Source organism: Emydura macquarii, unplaced genomic scaffold (genome assembly GCF_026122565.2).
Source record: "Emydura macquarii macquarii isolate MOO-44397 ecotype Brisbane River unplaced genomic scaffold, CSIRO-AGI_Emac_v2 contig_2473, whole genome shotgun sequence".
In the NCBI taxonomy this organism is placed as follows: domain Eukaryota; kingdom Metazoa; phylum Chordata; order Testudines; family Chelidae; genus Emydura; species Emydura macquarii.
In genome coordinates this window covers 11472249-11493553 of record NW_027132610.1, presented here as the reverse complement: position 1 = coordinate 11493553, position 21305 = coordinate 11472249, and the positions used below count along the sequence as shown (strand labels likewise).

At 41.5% G+C, this 21305-nt stretch overlaps 1 protein-coding gene across 5 annotated transcripts in view; it reads right to left on the bottom strand.

The window, feature by feature from the left end:
• Window positions 1-21305, bottom strand: part of PDS5B (PDS5 cohesin associated factor B) — a 195617-nt gene that overhangs the window by 148431 nt on the left and 25881 nt on the right. For 3 of the 5 annotated variants that reach the window (XM_067562968.1, XM_067562970.1, XM_067562973.1), the window contains exons 2-3: window positions 14130-14256; window positions 6499-6702 (exon numbers count right to left, since the gene is read on the bottom strand). The exons of 1 other annotated variant lie outside the window; for it this stretch is intronic. In XM_067562968.1, the coding sequence (XP_067419069.1) occupies window positions 6499-6702; window positions 14130-14237 (312 nt within the window). In that variant the 5' untranslated portion in view covers window positions 14238-14256. Of the gene's footprint in view, window positions 1-6498; window positions 6703-14129; window positions 14605-21305 lie in introns of those variants that run through there. One more of the 5 variants, XM_067562969.1, reaches the window with a different exon arrangement.

Sequence of the window (21305 nt, the reverse complement as noted above, 5' to 3'; positions counted from 1 at the left end):
CTGTGTGGCCCCAGGGCTTGTTTACTACACCCTCTTCAAATCCTGCTCCGATAACGGAATTAATTTCCTCATGGGCTTTTCTATGGTACTCATCACTATAACATTTGAATGCTTCACAAACATTCATAACCCCCCTGTGAAGTGAGGCAGGAATATTATTCCCTTTTTATAGACAAGTAGATGAGGCACAGAGAGAAGGTCAAAAGCATCCATTAATTTTGAGAGCCCAGTTTGAGATCTAGAATCTGATTTTTTCAGAGTACTTAGCATATGTTCAAGTTACAGCTCCCACTGACTTCAGGTGCAGCTGAGTGCTCAGTACTTCCACAAGTCAGACCCCAAAGTCTCAAGCGGACACACAGAGATGAGAAAACAATTACTGGCCATCTCTGATAAGTCTGGCGACTTGCCCAATATCACATAGGAACAGAATTCAATTCTCCTGAGCAGCATCCAACTGCCTTAACCGTAAACCATATTTTCTCCTTCTACAAACCTTTGCCTCATTCATTATGCAGCTTCCAACTTCTGCAACAAATGAAGCAGGTTCCTATGGACAATAGCCTCCTTAACTACACAAATCTGATTCATCCCTAGAGGAGGTCCATCCTGTATACAGAATGAGGCAGGAGTCCTGTGGAAAAATAGTATATGATCATGTACCTACGGACTATCATAATGCATATGAACTGTCAATCTTAATTCTACCATTTCCTCATTTTTGACTGCTCGACTTCATAACATCAGTAATGTTCTCTTAACAGTGTGCGTGTGTGCAGTTTACCAGGGTTTTTTAAAAGCAAACAAAAACACATTCCATCATGGGCTATCATATTAACTCCCACTTGAATCAGCAGCAGGGATTTTTTAGATCTACCACACAGACCTCTGCCACTTGAGCTAATGGAGTAGCTGAAAGCAATAGTAAGTCATCACGCTCTGTGTGGACCAGTATCAGATAGGAATGAGACATACACTCTGCTAGTGTGTTTCACAGCTATTACAGCAGATGAATAGTGCAACTCAGGAACACTGTGACTTATTCCAGGTTCTGGAAGGGAGCATGCTCTAGTGGGCATAAATTTTTCTGCCCATTCCTTCCAAACTTGACCTATTCTGTCCTGCCCCAGTCTCGTCTTGGCTCCTTGTCCCAGTCCCATTCTCCCCACTTAGCTAGTCCCATTCTCCATGCCTCAGGCTTCTCACCTTAATCCAAGTCACCTTGCCCAGCAAACCTTAGTTTTCCCAGCAGGGATCCCACCTGAGTCCCAGTCTCCTCCATTGTAATCCGTCTCCTTGCACAGCCGTTTCAGTCCCCCACTTCCAACTCCTCACTCACCCTGTCTCTTTTCTAACACCCAGCCTCAAGTTGCCCCCTCCTAACAAGTTTCCCCACCATCACTAGTGCCTAATCTGTCTCCATTCTCAGCTCTTCATGCAGTCTCAGTCTCCCACCTCAACTGCTTGCCTCAGTCTCCCCACTCCTTATCCCAATATATTTGCCCAGCCAATTCCAGTTCTCCCATTCTCCCCACAAAATTTGGCTCCTTATCAGATCAATCTCCTGCACCCATCATCTGGTCCAGACAGTCCCACTCTCCTCCTATCCCCCAGCTCCTCACCTGTTCTCAGTGTTCCTCCAACTCCCCCATTTCCTTCAGAGATTCTCAGTCCCATTCTCCTAGCTCAACTAGTCTTAGCCTCCCCTCAAACCCAGGTCATAGTCTCAAGGTCCAGCCAGTCCCAATACCCCCTTGGTCTCCAAGTATTTTTGCCCAACAAGTTCCAGGCTCCACCCCAACTCCACAGTTTCTCTTCTCCCACCCCTTCAATCCCAGTTTCACCAGGCTTCTTGCCCCAATCTATTCATTTCCCTCCCATTCCCAGTCCACCTTTTGCCCCCTCTCCCTTTGAGTCAGGCAGCTTTTTCCCTCAGCACTGTGTGGGTGCTAGTAGGGGGGTCACTGAAAGCACAAAACAGACTCCCTACTCTGAGTTCTGGTACCGAACATCACCCCAATCAGCAGCAGCCAAGAGTAGTAGTTACAGGGTAAGTCTGACTTTGCGTCTGAAGCCCTGCACTAGAGCAGATGCAGTCACTATTCAGGGATGGCGCACGTGCCGTTTGGTCACATACAGGAGCTGTTAGGAGACTGAGCATACTCTGTCACTCTGTGGGGATGGTACATGTGCAGCAGTTGTGAGGGGATGAAGCATGCTCAGTGAGGACAAAATCTTTAGAGATTTCAGCTACTGAATTCTCATCAGTCTCTACTAAACAGGTACAAATTGAGGTTTACAAAGGCTTATAATTTAGTCAAATTAGTGCAGATTTTCATAGGAACTGCACAGCACAGCTGCCTGCCTGCCATATTTCAAGTCCCTGCTCCAACGTATAGGGACCCTAGAGTGTCCCAAAGAAAATGTCACCAGAATTATTTTAAATGACAAAATGATGTATTTTTCTTTAGCCTCATTGTCAGAAACAGCAGAACCATTTTGGACAAAGTTTTCCAAAAAAAAAAAATAATAATATTTTTTTAGCCTGAGTCAGACACCCAGCATGGAAAATTTCAGCCTAAATGGTCAAAGTTCAGCAAAATTATAAGCCTCCGAAAATAGGGTCTTATAATATCAAGTGTCAGGCAACCTTAATAAGTGATACTACCAACCCCACCTACACCAAGGAATAGAATAGAAAATATTGGAATTATAATTCCATTATGTAAATCAGTTATATGCCCTCACTGTGCTAATATATTTTAAAAGCCAGAAGGGGTCATAGGATTTTAATGCCAGAAGGGACCACTATGAACATTTACATCTGATCTCTTGCTTACTGCAGAATTTCAACAAATGATTCTTGATTCAAGCCCATAACTTTTGGTTGAGCTAGAACATATGTCAGAAAGACATTGAATCTTGATTTAATTTGGGGTCAGTCACAATCTCAAAAAAAGAAAGATATAGCAGAAACGGAGGTTCTGAAATGGGTGACAAAAGTCAGCAGGATTGGAGATCTAGATTTTCAATTTTGGCTGCCATACGAGACCGTTTTAAATAGCCTGGTTTTTAGAGTGCAGGGATCACTCCTCAGATCAATCTCCCCCTTCCTCAGATGGAAAAGTTGTGCATGACATTCTACTTGCAGAGTATTCTACTTGGATCCTGAGGCGTACACTGCATTAATTGCACTATCAGATTCTTTTATGGAAACTGAAGCAAGAGGGCAACAAACCGTGGAAAAGTGGGCCTGAGAGGCGGAAGCTAACCTCAATTTCAGGCTAAAACAATGTATGTCTGATGAAAAAGCCAGGAAGATTAAGAAGCAAAACAGTGGGGTAAGAGCTGTGAAAACAAAACACTGCTCCAGAAAGAGGCATTCTTCCCCTTATCTTTTTTTCCCCATGAATGTGAAAAAATTATCTCCATCATTAATATCAAAGAGTTTTTTTGAGTCCTGCAATCAGGACACCTGTGAACTGATTTCCACAGGAGCATAAATATAAACTGCCTCAGTGTAACAGATTGTACTCCATGTTCACCATTTTTACGAGACTACGATAAATTTTGCACAAGTATGCCTTATGAGGTATCATTTGTATTTTACCATGCAATGTTGATACACACATTTTACTAAGACAATAATGTTCAGTAGATTATGAGTCTCAATTTACTCAACATTATTGTCCTGGTAAAATGTGTGTATCAACACTGCATGTAAAGTTATAAGATTCTACTGTATAACATTGCAATAACATGCTCCAAGTTTAAGAAAAGCAGGCACAAACCAGTTTCTCAGAGATAAAGATACCTGGCTAAGGGAACCAGTGTATCAGCTAATCAGATGAACTATTATGGACTATGATCTAAAATGGCCATTCTTTGGCAGAAAGAGGGGTGTGAGTGAGAACTTTGTATATTGACAATCAAACAGCTGGGAATTTTCATGCAAACAGACTGGCTGTCCCCTGAACCCCAGCTAGAGATAATCCTCAAAGAGGGGAGAAGGGTATAAGAAGGAGAAACAGTGGCCTCCAAATCACCTCACTTCCCCCATCTCTACTCATGGCAGCTACAATGCTTGAAAGACAAAGCATCACTGAACTAGGGGAGGGGTCCTGCCTGCAGGGCTTTTCAGCCAATACAGACTGCTGTAATTAAAGGTCAGATAAAACCTTTGCTTTAAATCCATTTAGCTTACTAAATTAGGTATAAGTTTGCATATTATCTTTTATTTTCTTTGTAACCAATTCTGACTTTATGGCTCATTACTTGTAATCACTTAAAATCTATCTTTCTGTAGTTAATAAACTTTATTTTATTGTTTTATCTAAACCAGTGTGTTTGGGTTAAAGTACTGGGGAATCTCCATTTGAGATAACGTTTGTGTGTATCACATTTTCCACTGATGAAATAACTGACTTTATATGAGCTTGTATTGTCCAGTAGAGAGCAGGGCAGTACAAGACACACATTTCTGGGAGATGGTCTGGACCTAGGAAGTTGCTGGCGTCACCCTGTATGTAATTCATGAGTGGCTGGCCAGAGCATTCATATAATTCAGCTGGGAGTGATTTTTAATGCTAGAGGCTGTATGAACTGTACAGGGGATGGTGATTCCCACAGCAAACCAGTGAGAAAGGCACTCCAGATTGGAGAATTGAAGTAACACAGCTTTTCAACAATCCAGGTTGTACCCCAGGTAATGGCACACTCAGCAATAGTCTTCTGCACCAGTATTTTGTAAGTGACTCGGCTATCTGTCCTTTCCTTTTTCCATGTCTGATGCACTTACAAATTTACCTCTGAAAGGAGCAATTCTGAAATCTGCAGACGAAGAAAGACTGGAGAAGTGAAAATCAAGGGCAGGAGACAATGAATAGAAAGACAGCATCATTTTTTAAAATACAATTTTTCACTACTGTCTGTTTAAAAAAAAAAAAGAGCCCAATCCATCAGTCAAGATTCAGATAGGGTAATGAAAAGCTGTTTGGGGTTTTGGGGGGTAGGAGAGAGACGGTAGGCCTGGTGCTAATGTTGTAACAGAAAAAAAGAATTAAGCCATCTAAACTGCCATAATAGAAAGCTTTTGTAACAAAAAGGTGGGTTTGCAGCTGCTTGTTTAAAAGGTCATTTCCCAATCAACCACCTCCATCTAGAGGGGATAAGGGTATTTCATATAATGTAGAGTATTTCATGTAATGGAACTTTCAAATTCTCATCAGAAATGATCAACTTCTCAGTTGGGTGGAGAGTTGCACCATAGTTTAAATTATTTTCAAACATACCTTTCTTTAATAAAATACTCTCTCACCTCCAAGAGCATATCTTACACTGCACATTAAGCAGATAAATCAGTGTCTCTGGTTTGAGCCCAAGCCGATCAGTCTACAAACAAATCAGTCTGATCGGGGTAAGCAAGCACTTAGGACTGGAGATCTATGGGGAGTGGGTCACAGCCTGAGTCCCACTGCGACTCAGGTCCAAGTCCTGTTATTTTGCAGTGTGGATGCACCTCAAGCCACTTACTAGAGTCAGAAGGTCTATAATAGTGCAGTATAGACATGTCAGGACTGCAGTGAGACGTGGGTCCAGCAATTATAAACCCAGGTTTAAAATGCAGTGGGGCACACAAATGCAGGCTTGAAATACTGAGTCCACAAACATGGGTCCCACAGACCCAGTGCAGTGTAGAAATACCCCAAAATACTAACTTAAAGCACCAGTGATCACTACTTTAGAAATGCTGGTGGAGAGGATTTTGCTGCTCTCTCACAGAAGGATCCTATGGAAGCTATAGACCTGCCAACACTTTTTAAAAGGACAGCAGAGTAGATATTCTAATTAAGCTCTCATATTGAAAATAACTAAGTTAATAATTCCAAAGCCTTTAAATATTATATATTGAAACAGATGCTGCTTATGAACTTGAGAGAAACAAGGTGGGTGAAGTAAAAATCTTTTACTGAATCAACTTCTATTGGTGGAAGGCACAAGCTTTCGAGCTACACAGAGGTTGTCTTCAAGCCGCTGTGCAGCTTGAGAGCTTTAAACTTCCCCAACACAAGTTGGTTCAATAAAAGATATTACTTTACCTACCTTGCCTCTTTCATAGGCTGGGCCAACACGGTTACAAGAGTTATGCTCCTCACCAGTTACAAATGCCTATTTGTCACATCAACATTATAACTGAATTAGAAGATTTAATTATAACAGTTATCTTCTGACTTTTATAACAGTTAAAATATGCAGTGCAGACAGTACTTGTGTCCTCATAACCAGGTTAACGACTTGGATTTCTTAGGTAATTCATTTATTTTGATTTGTACAATAACTAGCTAACCTGCTAAACCAGAAGCAGATAAAAAAAAAATTAACACTAAAATTAATCATTCAGCTTGGGAGAAATGTATCCTCCTGCCCTTCCCCTCCCCTCCCCCCTTTTTTTTTTTAAAAACACATACATTGTGTGTGTGCATGCATATTTCAATTTACCTTCAGTTTATCTGGTGAAGTGTATGGAGCTTCAGGAGCATAAATTCTGAAAATATCAGCAAGGCAACATGCTACCAGCAACCGCACATCTTTATCAGGGTGTTTGAGGAAAAAATCTGAAGCAAGATGTAATGCAAGATTTAGATACAGCTCCTTTTCTTCTTCAGAGTCCTGGTCCATATCCATGAACGTTTTCACAACCATCTACAAAAATAGAGAGATCAATATATAAGTGAATCTCACTAGGTAAACAGATCTTCATTCAAAATAAGACAAGAGCTCACGCCATTCTACCCTTTCTCCATCCTCCCAACATCCAGAGCTTTTGCACAGTTGCTGAAAGCCACAAAGTAACATCCAGTTTGCCTTTAGAAGAGACAATTCACTGATTGGACTTGAACAGTATTGTAGGCATTTCTTGTTCTGGTAGGTGGCAGACAGGTATACTGTTGAGTCCCCCACGCTCAGAAGATATTGTGGAGCATTGCTGAATCTATTTCCCACTTGGGGTTGTGAGTGAATTAGCAGTTCAAATGGTCTACTACTGCGTTGTATATTCCCGATAGGTAGGTCCATAGCTTCATTGCTTCCGTGCATAAGGAGTGGTGATCTGCCTCCTCCCTGCTAGTTTATATACTACATACAGGCCATGTTGTCTGCCATGACCCTTGTGTGTACCTTTCATCTGTGGTAGGAAGTGCGCACACGCATTTCTGATCACTCTGAGTTCAAGCAGATTGATGTGTAGGCATATCTGACTTGAGGACTACTTGCCGTGATCCATACTGCCATTGAGATGTGCACCCCACCCTCTGAGAGATGCATCCATTGGTAGAAATGATTGGGGAGGTTGGGCAAATGGGACTCTCACACAGATGTTTATCAGATTTTTCCATCAGCTGAGGGAGGCAGGTACCAACAGTTTGTTTATGCTGTCTCTGTACAGTCTGTAAATCAAATCGAACCATGTTTGTAAGCATCTCATGCATACTCTGGCATGAGCTATTACTGATGTCTCTGCGGCCATGTGCTCCAGGAGTTGGAGGCACGGTTTGGCTGACATACGTGAGTTGGATTGTACTTTATCAGTGAGAAGAGACTGAGGAATCTATGGTGAGGTAGAAGCACTCTCGTCTTAACGGAGCAGAGGTCTGCTCCCATGAATTTCAGCATCTGTGCTGGTATCAATGTTGATTTTTGTTTGTTGACTTGCAGGCCCAGACTCAAACAGGTCCAAAGTGACCTGAGTGACTTGGTGGGCATCCACAAAGGATCAAAACTTGAGGAGGCAATCATCTAGAAAACAGTAAATCATGGTGCCTTGAGAATGTAAGTGGGCTGCCATCACCAAGAGGACCTTGGAGAATACTCTGGGGGCCGATGAAATGCCGAAGGGAAATACTCTGCACTGATTATAGCGATCCTACCCTAGAGTGAATCTGAGGTAATGCCTGTGGCTTAGTTTAATTGAAATGTGGAACTATGCATCTTGAAGGTCGAGTGGCGAGAACTAGTCTCCCTTTTCTAATGCTGGAATGATCATGGACAATGTGACCATCTTGAAGTTCACAGTACTGACAAATTGGTTGAATGCTCAGAAGTCCAGTATAGTATCCAACCCCCTTTTTTCTTTGGTATCAGGAAGCAATGTGAATAGAAGGTTTACCCCTTAGATGTACGGGCACTGTCTCTATTGCCCCTATGTTGAGGAGGTAGTCGATCTCCTGTCATAGCAAGCTCTCATGAGAAAGGTCACTGAAGAGGGGCGGGAAAAGTGGTTTCGAAGGTGGAAGGGAAGAAAAATGGATGGAGTATCCATTCCAGACAATCTCCAGCACTCACCTGTCAGAGGTTATCCATTCCCAGGTGCTGAGAAACAGAATAAGACGGTCCTCAAAGGGATGGAAAAGGTGTTCCAGTGTGGGATGGAAGTGGGGAGAGCACCTCAACCAACCTGTCAAAACTGTCTCTTAGATACAGAAGGCTGAGAAGAAGTTTGATGGGAACCTGATGTCTTCTATCTGGTTTGGAACCTGGGTTTCTTCCTTTACGGCTCCCACAGCTTCTGGGACTATTGTACTGGGTGTTGAGATGATTAGGTGTAATAATACTGTGATATGGGTTTAAATGATGATTGAAGATTCTATCTCCTCTTATAATCAGGTGTGCATATCCCTAAGGATCTGAGGGTGGCTCCTGAGTCTTTTAGAGTATAGAGAATAGTCTCTGTTTCAGTGACCAGAATTGCTCTTTCAAATGGGAGGTCTTCCACTGTTATTTGCCCCTCCTTGGGGAAGCTGAAGAGTGACGCCATGAGGCCCATCTCATCACCACCGCTCTTGAAATAGAACAGACCAACATGTCAGCTGCATCCAAAGCCAACTGAAGGGATGTCTGTCACCGAATGACCCTCATTAACAACGGCTTTGAAGTATTCTTTATGCAAGTCTGGGATCTGATCAAGAAAACTTTAATTTTGCATATATTTTGTAGCTGTATTTTGCCCATAGGGCTTGATAATTTGCCACTCAACTGGAAGGTAGCTTAAGAATAGGCTTTTCTGCCAAACACGTCTAGCCGTTTGCAGTCCCAGACATAAGGGGATGACTTAAAATGGTGTTGATGACCTTTAGAGTTTACCATATCTACAATGATGGAATTAGGAGACAGGTGTGAAAATGGAAAACCTGGACCACCTGAATTTCGGTGTGCAATGGACCTCTCAGCGTTGGACACAGCAGCTGAGGGAGGGGGCGTCTTTTTCTGCTGGAAGGATCCACTAGGGGCCAGCGAGGTCTGTTGCCTTTGGGCCTGCCAGGGGTCCCGATACGACCCCTGGCCCAGAGAGGGTGACAGTGTGAATAAAAATTCCATTCCCTTGGCCGGGACATAATACTTTTTATCTGCCCTCTTACAGGTAGATGGGATGGTACCCAACATTTGCCAGATGTTGTTGGCTAGTTCCAATAATGCATCGTTAATGGGCTTTGATAAGGTGGTGGTGTGGAGGATCCTCAGTAATTTATGGTAGGATTTCATGACTTCCACAAGAGGGATTTCAAGATCTTCCACCACTCTTTTGAACAAATCATGAAAGTGTTTAAAGTCATCAGCAGGGGTCGTTGTAGGGGGTATTATTGCTTCATCAGGTGAGGAGGATGTGCAGGAGATGATGTGTCCTGTCCGATGCTTTCCTCCCCTTCCGCCACACTTAGGAATTGGTTCAGAGACAGATGGGGCAAATGTTGCATAACACCTGGGTCTGTGTGTGTGTAGGGGCTAGGGGTCTACTGAAAGCCCTAGTGTAGTTTGACCACATGTCCCAACCCAGCCATTCCATGTGATAAGGCATGGTTAGCCCAAACCATGGTGGTACGTACCATGGATCCACCTGACATCCCTAGCGTGGTGTGTGTCTGGGCACTTCTGAAGTTAGTCTAGTGGGGGAGGAGTGTTGGGAAGAGAATTCACCTCCCTCACTCTCGTCGTCATTTCCAATAGAAAAGGTTATTGGAGAAAGCCTCACTGTGTGAGAAATGCACTCGTGATGCATGTGTCTCGAGCAGTGGTGATTGTGGTGATGATGTTTGTGTCATCTTTTTCTGCTGGCCATGGTATGTCTTCTCCTTTCACTTCTGCACCAGTGCTACTGTCAGTATTGTGTTGGGTGACAGTGCCAACGCTGATGTTGGTGCCGTGGTCAGCGATGAAGCAGTTATTGGTGCCACGTTCATCATCAGTGCTGTTGTCTTATGCAGTGCTGCAGTTGGTGCCATAGGCTCTGTTGGTACAAAAGATTTCTCACTTGGCTATTTGGCCTGCAGTCTCTGCTCCATTTCTTTTGTTGGTGGCGTACTGGAGGAGGTCGGTTTAGTTTTGCCTCTCGACTCTGCACCTGGGTGTTGTGAGCCCTTCATTCCTACAGCCCGCACCATACCAGAGGAACCTGGCACCTCATAAGTACCTGATCTTGGTGTTTTGTTATCCCGAGGGGCAAACCCCTCTTCTTTGGTGGCTGTTCCTAGGTGAGGTTGAGGATCTCTTCCTTGAGGTTTTGTTTTTTCTGTAGGTTTATCTGGACCTAGGTCACAGGATCTCAAAGACTTTTCCATAAGAATTAGCTTCAGTCAAAGATCCTTCTCTCTTCTGGCTCTGAGGTTGCTGCAGTGAATGAATTTCTGAGGTACATGGCTCTCACCTAGGCTGCGGACACATTATGAATGTCTGTCTGATGGTGGGAAGGCATCCCTGCACGATGTGCATCTTTTAAAATCTGGCAAACCAGATAACTTATCTGGTATGAAAAAAACTAACTCTATTCTACTCTATCAATGGGGAGAGGAGAGGAAGAAAAATTTAAGGAAAGATGGGTAAAGGTAAGTACTAACTGACCAAAACAAACTACTGACTAGACTAACGCAAATTCTAACAGTTACAGGAAAACCAGGATGAGTTTAGAAGGAACTACTGAGGCTCAGTCTCGGACCGGGGACAGTTGAGAAGGAACTGAGGGGGTTGGGTCACGCACATGTGCGCCAAAAAAGATGCTGACAGCGCTGCAAGATGGGAGCTGCACATGCGCAACCCAGATGAGCACTGCTGTAAAATCTCCAATCAAGAAAAGCAAGGACGAACCAACACCTAAAGTGGAGCACCCATAGGGACACCACTCAAAGAAGAATCCACACTTCTGCAGTATGTGCTTCTCCCCCAGGCAATGAATGCACTGCGAATGTACACCAGTGACCAGGATAGATTCCTCACAACTGATGTATTTTTTTAAAACAAGGGAGCCAGGCATAGCCTTGTCCAGGGAGGTCCCCCTCCAGCCGGGGTGTTGGAGAATAGAGTTGCTTTTTCTTTTTATATATAATTTCATAATATTTTAGGCACGGCAAAAGTAAATGCAAATGAATAAAGAAAGAAGGCTTCAGAGAAGTCAAAATTAGCAATTCTAAAAAAAATTAACGATCCATAAACAGACAGCTATTAACTCCTTCTCTAGCCAAGGGCAGCTGAGAAGGAACTGAGGAGGGAATTCCAGCGTGTGCTGCTAGCCTCATGGTTGGTGAGGAACAGTGCATGTGCAGGCGGTATGGACTGCTACCGAAAATCTCCGATCAGTGCATGGGGACACAGACACACCTGCAGTGCAGCACACATAAGCACTCGGAGGAGGAGAAAAAGATATCTTAGGCATTTGTTCAAGAATAATCTATAGGATGGGATAATTTTCCACTTTTCAGTTGTGCCTTCTTTGGCTGCGTATTCTTATTTCCCAAAGGCTAGGATCCTCTAGCTCAGCGGTTCTCAACCTTTTTTCCCCCCCGAGTACCACTCGGGTCAGGTACAGTCAGGTCAAGTACCACCAGAGTACCACTCGGGGGGGGGGGGGGGGGAAGAGGGTGAGGGGGAGACTTGCGGCGGCAGCGGGGTTTCGCAGCGGGGGGTGGGGGGACTTTCAGCAGCAGAGTGTTACATGGGGGGAACAATACCCTCCGCCGAAACCCTTCCGCTGTTTGCCCCTTTTCGGCGGCAGGGTTTCCCGAGGTTGGATGGGCGGGCACTTCCGGAGGCGGATTCGGCGGTGCGGTACAGCTCGCGTACCACCCAGCCTTCTGCGAAGTACCACCGGTGGTACGCGTACCACCGGTTGAGAACTGCTGCTCTAGCTTAAAGGCTATAGCAAGGGGATCTGAAACATTAGCTCTGTCCCATAACAGAAGGTTCCAGAAGCTACTGTTCTCAATCCTTGGATCTCTGGAAGATAGACCAACTGTGACTCCAATCTCCAGTCTTGAAACAACTAAGGTACAGCTGCTAAGGCTGATTGCAAGTGGGAGCCCACTGAGAGGTCCACTGGGTACAGGACCTGGTTAATCCATTCATGTAAGGACAGCAGTGCTGGGTGGATGTTGGAGAGATAGAGAAGACATAGGATGGCCTTTTACTGGTACTTTCCTTTGGTCTCAGCCATCATCCACACTATGCCTTTTAGCCTAGGTGGCATAGTCAGGCCCAGATGCTGTTGATCAGTTTCAGGCAATTTTGCACTCTTTCCCTGCTTGTCCAGCCTCCTACTGACTGAACAGATTGGGAGCACCTTCAACTGCTCCTCTTCTGATGTTACCTGGGTCTCTGATCACAGACAATTTTTCTTCCCATGTTTGAACAAATAGTTTAGTAGCATTTCTAATTCTAAAAATCAAGGGCATTATTACAACTTATCCCAGTTGTAGCCACCCAAGAAATTGTTGCCCACATAGTTTATGTGATGCAAGTTTAAACATCTTAGAAACATCTGGTCGAGATTTTCAGAGCAGTCTATAGTTTTTTGGTAACAATTTTAATTTAAACCATTTCTAAACCCCATGTACGTCTTCAAAGATTTCAACTATCTTCATCTAGGCACTCCTGATGCTGATCCACCAACTTTGTCGTACCTTTATGGTCAGGAAAAACTTTCTGAAGCTTTGCACCTGGGAAAGAATCCCCATGTGTTCTTCCTAGTTCCTTAACATCCACTCATTTTATTAAAAAAAATTTTCATATCCAAATGTGTCAAATGGTCCAAGTTAAACATCATGTTAGTCAAGACTTTTTTTTTACTTTATTAGTAATTCTCACTTTGTAGTGTCCTACAGCAGCCTGGCACAAAGGAAGTACTTATAGAAGTAACTGGCTGTTATTTGCAATCTGCTGTCCTCAGCCACATTACGACAGTTACTGTATTCTAGTGCACTAACAACTGGGATTAATCCCACAACATTTTTGTTTGATAGGAGATAGCCTCCTACCACAAGACACTAATTAAAAATCAAAAGGGAAATTTTATTTTTACTTTTATTTCCTAAGTCTACATTTTATATGAAAATGAACCACACCAAGACAGTTCCTTCACTGAAGGGAAATTCAGAACAAAAATACTAGGAGAAAAGATAAGGTCTCAAATACAATTTTTAATGCATTTCCATGTGCTGATCAAAAAATGTAACATACTTAAAAGACTGGTTCTACACTATGTAACATCTTACTATACACTATACTGGAAATCTATTAAACACAGATTCCCAGCAGAGCACAGAACCTACAGGAGTAGGCAAATGAATTTTAAAAAGTAATCACACACTTTTCCAAAATAAAGCAGCTCACATCGCCACCCTCTTGAGATATGTGAAGGGGAAATTAAAGAAAAATTAAGCCATACTTCTCCCATAAAGATTCCCACCCCCACCACTGGCAAATTCCCTTTGTATCCTTCCTATTTAAGAAGATTAGTCCATCCATATAGACATAGCCTTGTTTTTAAATAAGATGAAATTATTTGAAATAGTATTAGCTAGAAATAGTAACATATAATTCATTTTCACTATTTATTGCCAATTTGTGTTTGGATGGAATAGTTTGAGGTGGCGGCAGAACACAAAAGCAGAAAGCAACCAATAAATAGTTATTCTGAGAGTATAACACCTGAGTAAAAAAGCATAAACTTAGAAGCACAGCACAGCTCAGTAAGAAGCCACAAATTTAAAAAGATATGAAATATACTTTGCAAAGTCTCATGTTCATATTAAAAGTAATTTCAAGCTGCCCCAAATGAACCTCCAAACTTTAGCAAGCTGTTTACTAACCTTTAAACGCCTCACCATCTCTTCTTTAGATATTTTATCAGAGATTTCTTTGACTCCTGGAGGATACGTAATTTTTCCATCATTGGCTCTCGTTTTCGAATGAGCCATGGTTTCACTGTTTTAGAACCTGTAAACAGAAAATCAAATTAGGTAGTACTTTCACAAATCAGTGTTTTTTAACAAACCGTAATATAATTTGCAATGCCAAGGACAGGGGTGAATACATAATCCATCTGCCCCAATGGGATATAATTTCATGGGCAGTGCGACAAATGTGAATGGCCCTAAAAATTTACCCGTCAAATATACACTTGCAAGTCCAATTGAAGTAAATCAAAGCTGTACCCTTATAACTGATGGTAAAGTTAGACCTAGTTTGTCTTTCAGTAATCAACAGTGTGACTATACAGAATCTAAGGTTCATTCTCACAAAATAGCATCCTAAAAAAGGTACAAAGAGCAATAATTTTCTTGAGATATTTTAAGCCGCAAAGACATTCTAACTAAACAGGACCTCCAGAAGCTAAGTGTAAATAGCAATACAATAATCCTTCATTCTTACTTATAATTTGACCATTATACTTAAGGTGCAGATAATAATGCTGCCTTTAGTAATTATGTTGACCACTTCATAATCAAAACTAACATATGCTCCCTAAATCCTTTGGGCTCCTAGGATCTCACAGTAGAGCTCTTTTAAAAGGAACTGAAGAAACAGTCAGAAAAAAAGAAGTAAACAAGTTAAAATACTGGGTAAAATTTTCAAAAGCACTTCATTGATTTAAGAGACTAACTTGCTTCGGTACTTTCTGAAAATTTTACGCATTACCTATTTTAATTTGCCAATCATCTGTAAGCCCTTCTCCCGTCCTAGAAGAGATGTGGAAAACTCTGAAATGTAGAATGGGTGGTAGCAGTGGCAGGAGAAGGGAAGAGAGCAGGCCTATAGGGAGCCCTCTCCCATGCCCCACCCCAAAGTTTGGGGCAACAAGCCCAAGGTTCCCCTTTAATCCTCAGAACACTCCAGCAGCATTTCGGGGGAACCACCTATAAGAAGCCCAGGGAAGACAGGGGAGGGGCTGCATATCAGCAGGCTTTCACAACCTTTCATTTCTGCAGGAGGTGATGCTTATTATTTATTATAATTTGTATTACCATAGCCCAAAGAAGCTCTACTCATGGACCAGAACCCCAATGTGTTAGATACTGTACAAACACCAAAACTTTAGTATCATAGCTACAGAGTTTTGAGGAGGAATTTGAAGGAGAATAAGGTAGCTTTGAAGATGTTTACAGGGAACACCACACAAGCATAAGGGACGGCATGGAGAGAAAAATTTTCAAACAAGCGGGCAATGGAGACTGCCATCATAAGCCAACTGGAGGCAGGCACCATAGCTTGATGCAAATGAGAGATGATAGGCAGGGTGGGGATTGATGTGAAGGGCCCTGAAAGTGAAGATAAGCATCTTATACTTTATGTAATAAAAAAGGGGGAGCCAGCAAAGAGAGGGATGACAAGAGCAAAGCAACAGGCTAGTGAAATTATCTTTGCCACAGCACTCTGAATGATTATGAGCAAGGCAAGAGTGCATTTGTCAAAAGTCAGAGACAAGTATATTGCAATAGTCAAGATGTACAATGATGAAAGCATGGTCAAGTTTTAACTATGTGAATGGGTAAGAAAGGCCATATCAAAAAGACTCAGCAAAATTTAAACATAGCCTGGATATGAAGATCTAAAGAGGTCCAAGTAAAAAATGAGGCCCAGACTACAGACCGGAGTGACAGGCAGGTTGGTGGTGTTATCCTCCATGCTCAAGAAAAGAGGCAGTGGAGAGGACTTTAGGAGGAAGACTGGGACCTCAGTTTTTAGTGATGTTTAGCTGGAGCTGACAGCAAGACATTTATTAGAAGAAATCAGAGAGAAAGTCTGAATTGATGGAAATCATTAGCCAGGCACTTTGAAAAAGAGTTCTTTCAGTAGCTAAGCCAACTTTTCACAGCAGTAGCTTCCTCTGCAGACACAGATTTTCATCATTTGGTATTATTCGCTCAGAGCTAAGAAATCAACTTGGAGTTGAAAAAGCAGGAAAACTCGTATTTCTGTTTCAGTCTATGACTAAAAATGACAGTGGGAGTGGGGAAGATGAGAGCTAGTTGTAGAAGTTTTAAGGATAGCGTATGTTTAGTGTTGTGATGACTTGTCTGTTAGAGTTAGTAAAATCTGAAAATTTAAAAAAAAAAAAAAAAATCTAAAGACAGCCATCAGCCAGCAACTTAGAGGAGACTGCTGCAACTGCAAATGTGAAACATTTATGTAACATTTAAGATTTAGTTTAATAAAAATATAAGTGCTATTGTGTTTGTGTGTGATTGATTTAGTTCTTATCATTCCTAATATACTGCTGCTGCATCTGCAGCTTGACATAGGTAATGAGTATTATGTACCATTTTCTCAATTGATAAAAAGCTAGTTATCTAAAAAATAATTACAAAAAGTATACTCTCCTAGATGTTGTAAAATGCTGTACTGAGTTGTAAATTAACATGTTTTAGTGTTCAGATTTGTACCATTGTTTAAGAAATATGTGAAGTATCAGTGGAAAACTTGATTTAAAGCAATGATTTTTTCTTGTTGATTTTCTTGTTGATTCTTTGCAGTCAGTCTCTTTTTTGGACTCTGAGGACAGGTGTACTTCAGACACTAGATCAGTAACTAGTGCACAAGGTTCAACCCTCACGCTGCTTTACTGATTCCATCCTTAAAAAGGCAGTTCAGAATTCATTTCTTCTGTGCTGCTTCCAATGATGAAGTCCTGAACTAGTTCTCTTACTATTACCAACACTTTACGCCTTTTCTACTATCCACACAAACTAACAAAATCAGTTTCAGGGCAGTGGCTCTCAATCTTTACCACACCGTGACGTACCTTATAAAAAGTTTTAAGCTCTCCCTTAAAGAAAGGAAAGGTAATTATCTCCTCTGGGCTTTGTCACGACCCCTAAGTTAACACACCCAGGGTCGAGGGAATATTCTCCCTTCAAATGAGCAAGTGATTTTATTTCAAAGTTCTGCACTGAATATAAATTTCACTGACTATGGGGCCACCAAGCTGAAGGGCAACAGAAGGAAGCATTTCTACTCTGAATGAATTTGCATAGGGAAGGTGCTACTCTTTGGACCTTGTCAGTGGAATCCAGAACCAGAAACAATAGTTAAAATAATGTAACTAGAGAATTTTTTAAAAGTTCAAGCATCTTCATATAGCATTCTTATTTACCAATATTTGAACAAGGTACTTGCCGCACATAACTGTACATATGTTCAAAACATGTATTAATATTATTGGTAATGTAACAACTGCAAATGCCACATAAACAAGTTAAAGGAGGTGGGGGAGAAAATAACGTAATTTCCCTCCAAGGCATGGATCAGTAGGGGAGGCACTGTACAGCTACTACTCCAAACTTAGCGCTTCATCAGATAACCCTGGTGCAACTACCTTCCTCAAGGGGATAGGTAGTAGACCTGGAGACCCATTGGCCATGCTGTAATTTCTGCAATGTAGTGTGGGAAGCCATTGCAATCCACAGTACACAGAAAGTGCTGAATCCTTGATTGGGTTCTCCAAATCCTGACACATCTACTTGCAAGACCACATGGGTTCCATTGTGGTTAAGACCTGTTGTGCCAACAGATGAAAACGGGAGTATTTAGACCAAGAGAAGGTTTTAGTTTCATTTCTGTCAGATGAATTTCACTTTCAGATTTGATTTGGAGTGCGAGGGGAGGGAACAACAATACAGTAGAACCCCTATTTTACAAACTAATTGGGGACTGAAGTTAATAAAAATAAGAAAAGTTCACAAAATTGAACATTTCACTATAATAGTAGATATGGCGCATAAGTTGCAGTATGGTGCACTGCATCTTTTTTGTCTTGTCCTTCAGAACATTGGAAATTGCTTTGCCATGAGGTTTGATGGCAATGGAACGTGAAGGGATGTCAATTTGTTTTTCATCAACATCACTTTCATGATATGATTCTTCCCTCCACCCACTCAATCAGGAAAAGTTATTTGTATAACTGGTCGCTCATAAGACAGTTTTAATAAAATCAGGGTTCTACTATAGTTCAAAACAAATGGTTCTGTACAAATTTCTTTTGGTTTACCAATCCATCCCAAAGAGTTCATTGAATTGGTAACTGAAAAACTAGTGAAATTCTCTACCTCCTCCCTTCCCCCAAAACCATGTGGCACCATAAATTTCCACTTAAAAATAATTTGCTCTTTCTTATTTACTGTTATAATTTGGGAATCTCTTTATGTTTATGAATTCTATTTGAAATTGTGCTCTCCATTTATTTAAGCCTTTCTGACTATATGGAAGTGGCAACTTACTAGATGATCATTGAACCAGAGACGTGGGTTCAATTCCTGGCTCTGATGCTGGCTCACTGGGTGATTGAGAGAAAGTCACCTCTCTCTGTGTGCTTCAATTTGTAAAATGGGGATAATGATACTGAGCACCTTTGTAAAGCACTCTGAGATGTACTGATGAAAACTGCTGTACAAGAGCTAGGTATTCTCATCTGTATCCTTGTCTAAGTGGCGCGCCTGAGTGTCTGTCTCTCAAAAAGATGGTTGTTAAAGACCATCAAAACCTGAATAGATCTTGCCCAAATAAAATAAGGGGATAGCTCAAATCTAAGAAAACCAGTTAAACCCCACTTGTCTGCAGGGAAGGAGAGGAACAGTAGAACTTCCCCAAGAGGGGAACAAAGACTGAAGTACAGCCGTTTAAAAAGAGAGATGGAGAAGCAGAATGGATAAAAACTAATAATGTTTTTCTTTAGTTAAAATTAAATCTGGATTTAATTTAGTTATCTTAAAAAAAACTAAATTGACAGTTTTTGGTTAAGGCATAAACTTGTTAAAATCATTTACATTAAAGACAAAGCCAGCAAGCAGTACTTTGGTTGCCAAATTTAAAGTCAAACCACTGAAAAGGTGGAAATCATTGGCCAAGCACCTGTAACCAGAGTCTGTTAAAGAACTATACCATCTTCTGATAACAACCTCTTCTGCGGGTGCAGAAAGAATATTTTCTTCATTTCAGTTTATTCAACTAGTTCAGCTCAATGATTAATTCAAAATTAAACTGAGAACTGAAAAAAACAGGAAAAATGTTTTTTCTTTTTTTAATCAATGAATACAAACTAGGTGCAACGGGATGTGACCTACTAGTTCTAAAATATTGAAAGATATGGTCATCAGAAATAACCAGTTCCATTAGCTAACTACTAAATATTTGCTTTAATAAATGTTATTTTTAAATGCAAAACACATTTTCATAAACTTTATTTCTTATGCATCCAGCACATTTAAGGTAGTTTTATTTAATTTAAAAAATTAATGCTGTTTTGGTGCACTTTGAATTGAATTTGAATTTCCATCGATACAGAGCTCGACACAAGTCACAAGTAAAAAATGAATCTAAAAATAAGAAATGCATCGTATTTTCTAACATCATGACAAATGTATAAATTAATCTGAATAAGCGTAAGTTAAATTGAAGAAAGCAGACTGCAGAAGTCAGAGGGACTCCATGATTTTGGAGGAGAAACTGTGAGCTGAAGGAATGTGCCCCAAAAGGGGGGGCTTGGAACCCGAAACGACACTGATCCAAATCCCAAAGAATGCTCAAGAGTGATGAGGAAACAGAGGCAGAAATGGTGGACAGGAGTTTCTTATTTTGCATGGATATTTGTATCTCTTGTGCTGTCTAAAGCGAAAAAAAGTGGTTTAAGAAATTCTTTTACAAAGCCTATATCTATTTGCTTCAACTATCACATGTCCATGCAGCTGTAAACTATAAACCACAGTGCCCAGAAGGGTGGAGTTCTGGAGAAGAGTGTGCTTAAGCTACTGGGATGTCTTAATAGGTGAGCACTGGTCCTGGGGTCCCACTTCTAGAAGGGGTATCAGAATTTGTGTACAGGGAGTATGCTGGACAGGCCGGTGCCAAAGACATGCTGTGTGTACATTATAAGATAGGAGTGTAATTCCCAGCTGACACACACACACACTCATCTGAGCTAACATGCTAAAAACAGTAGTGTAGCCTCAGTAGCTCAGGAAGCAGCAGCCTGGGCTACCCACCCCAAGCACATATCAGCAGGGTTCAGGTGGGTTTGTACTCAGGGCAACTAGCCCATGCCCACCGCTGCTTGTTGTACCATAGCTACGCTACTATTTTTTACTGTGCTAGCTCAGATGAAAGCTAGCATGGAGTATGACTATGCAAGCTAGGAATCACACCCCTAACTAGTAGGGCTGACATAGCCTCAGTGGCTGAAGCCTACCAGTGACCAACGGGAGCTTAAAAAGCACACAGATCTGCTGTTGGGATGCAAATACAGCAGTCTAGTGAGTGTCCAGCAGGGGGGATCTCAACTGGGTCTGTGACATTTCCTTCTCAACCCCATCCATTTTTCTGACACTCTCTTCCCCTACCTCAATCTGGAATTTCTTTCCTCGTTCAGTTATTTTTTAGTGATGTTATTTGGGATTCCCCATTCGTTTTATTTCCTCTTCTTCAAAGAGGAAATCAGCACAACTAGGGCTACTTATGACTTTCAGTTTCTGCATGTTGCTTTTATCACCAATTAGAGCCGCAGGCTTAAGGAAGACAATACACATCCTTCCTTCCATCTCCCAGAATTTAGTGCATCGCTTCTGAAGTTCCACTCCTACCAGCCTTCTGGTACAGGAAATGAGGGACCAAACCAACTGAAACATTAACATTAAGCTACCAAGCCTATGTAATTTTGCCCCCCCCCCCCTTTTTTTTTTTTTTTTTTTTTTTTTTTTTTTACTTCCTCTTCCCCTTTGTACAATTCATCCTCATTTGGCCTTGTTATCCCTACCTAAATGCTCCTGTCTCCCATTTGCTTGCTGTTCTTTGAATGATTACTCTCCATGAGTGGATGTAAGATATTATACATATCAAAAAGTTAATCTTGTCATTAAATTTCATCTCTCCTTTTTTCTCTTCTCTTCCTCTTGTTTAAAATGGCCTACACATTTCTTCAATCCACACAGTGGCTATAACTTCAAGTATTTTGTTACAAGAATGGGAGAGAGAGGGGTAGACCATTCAGGTCCTAA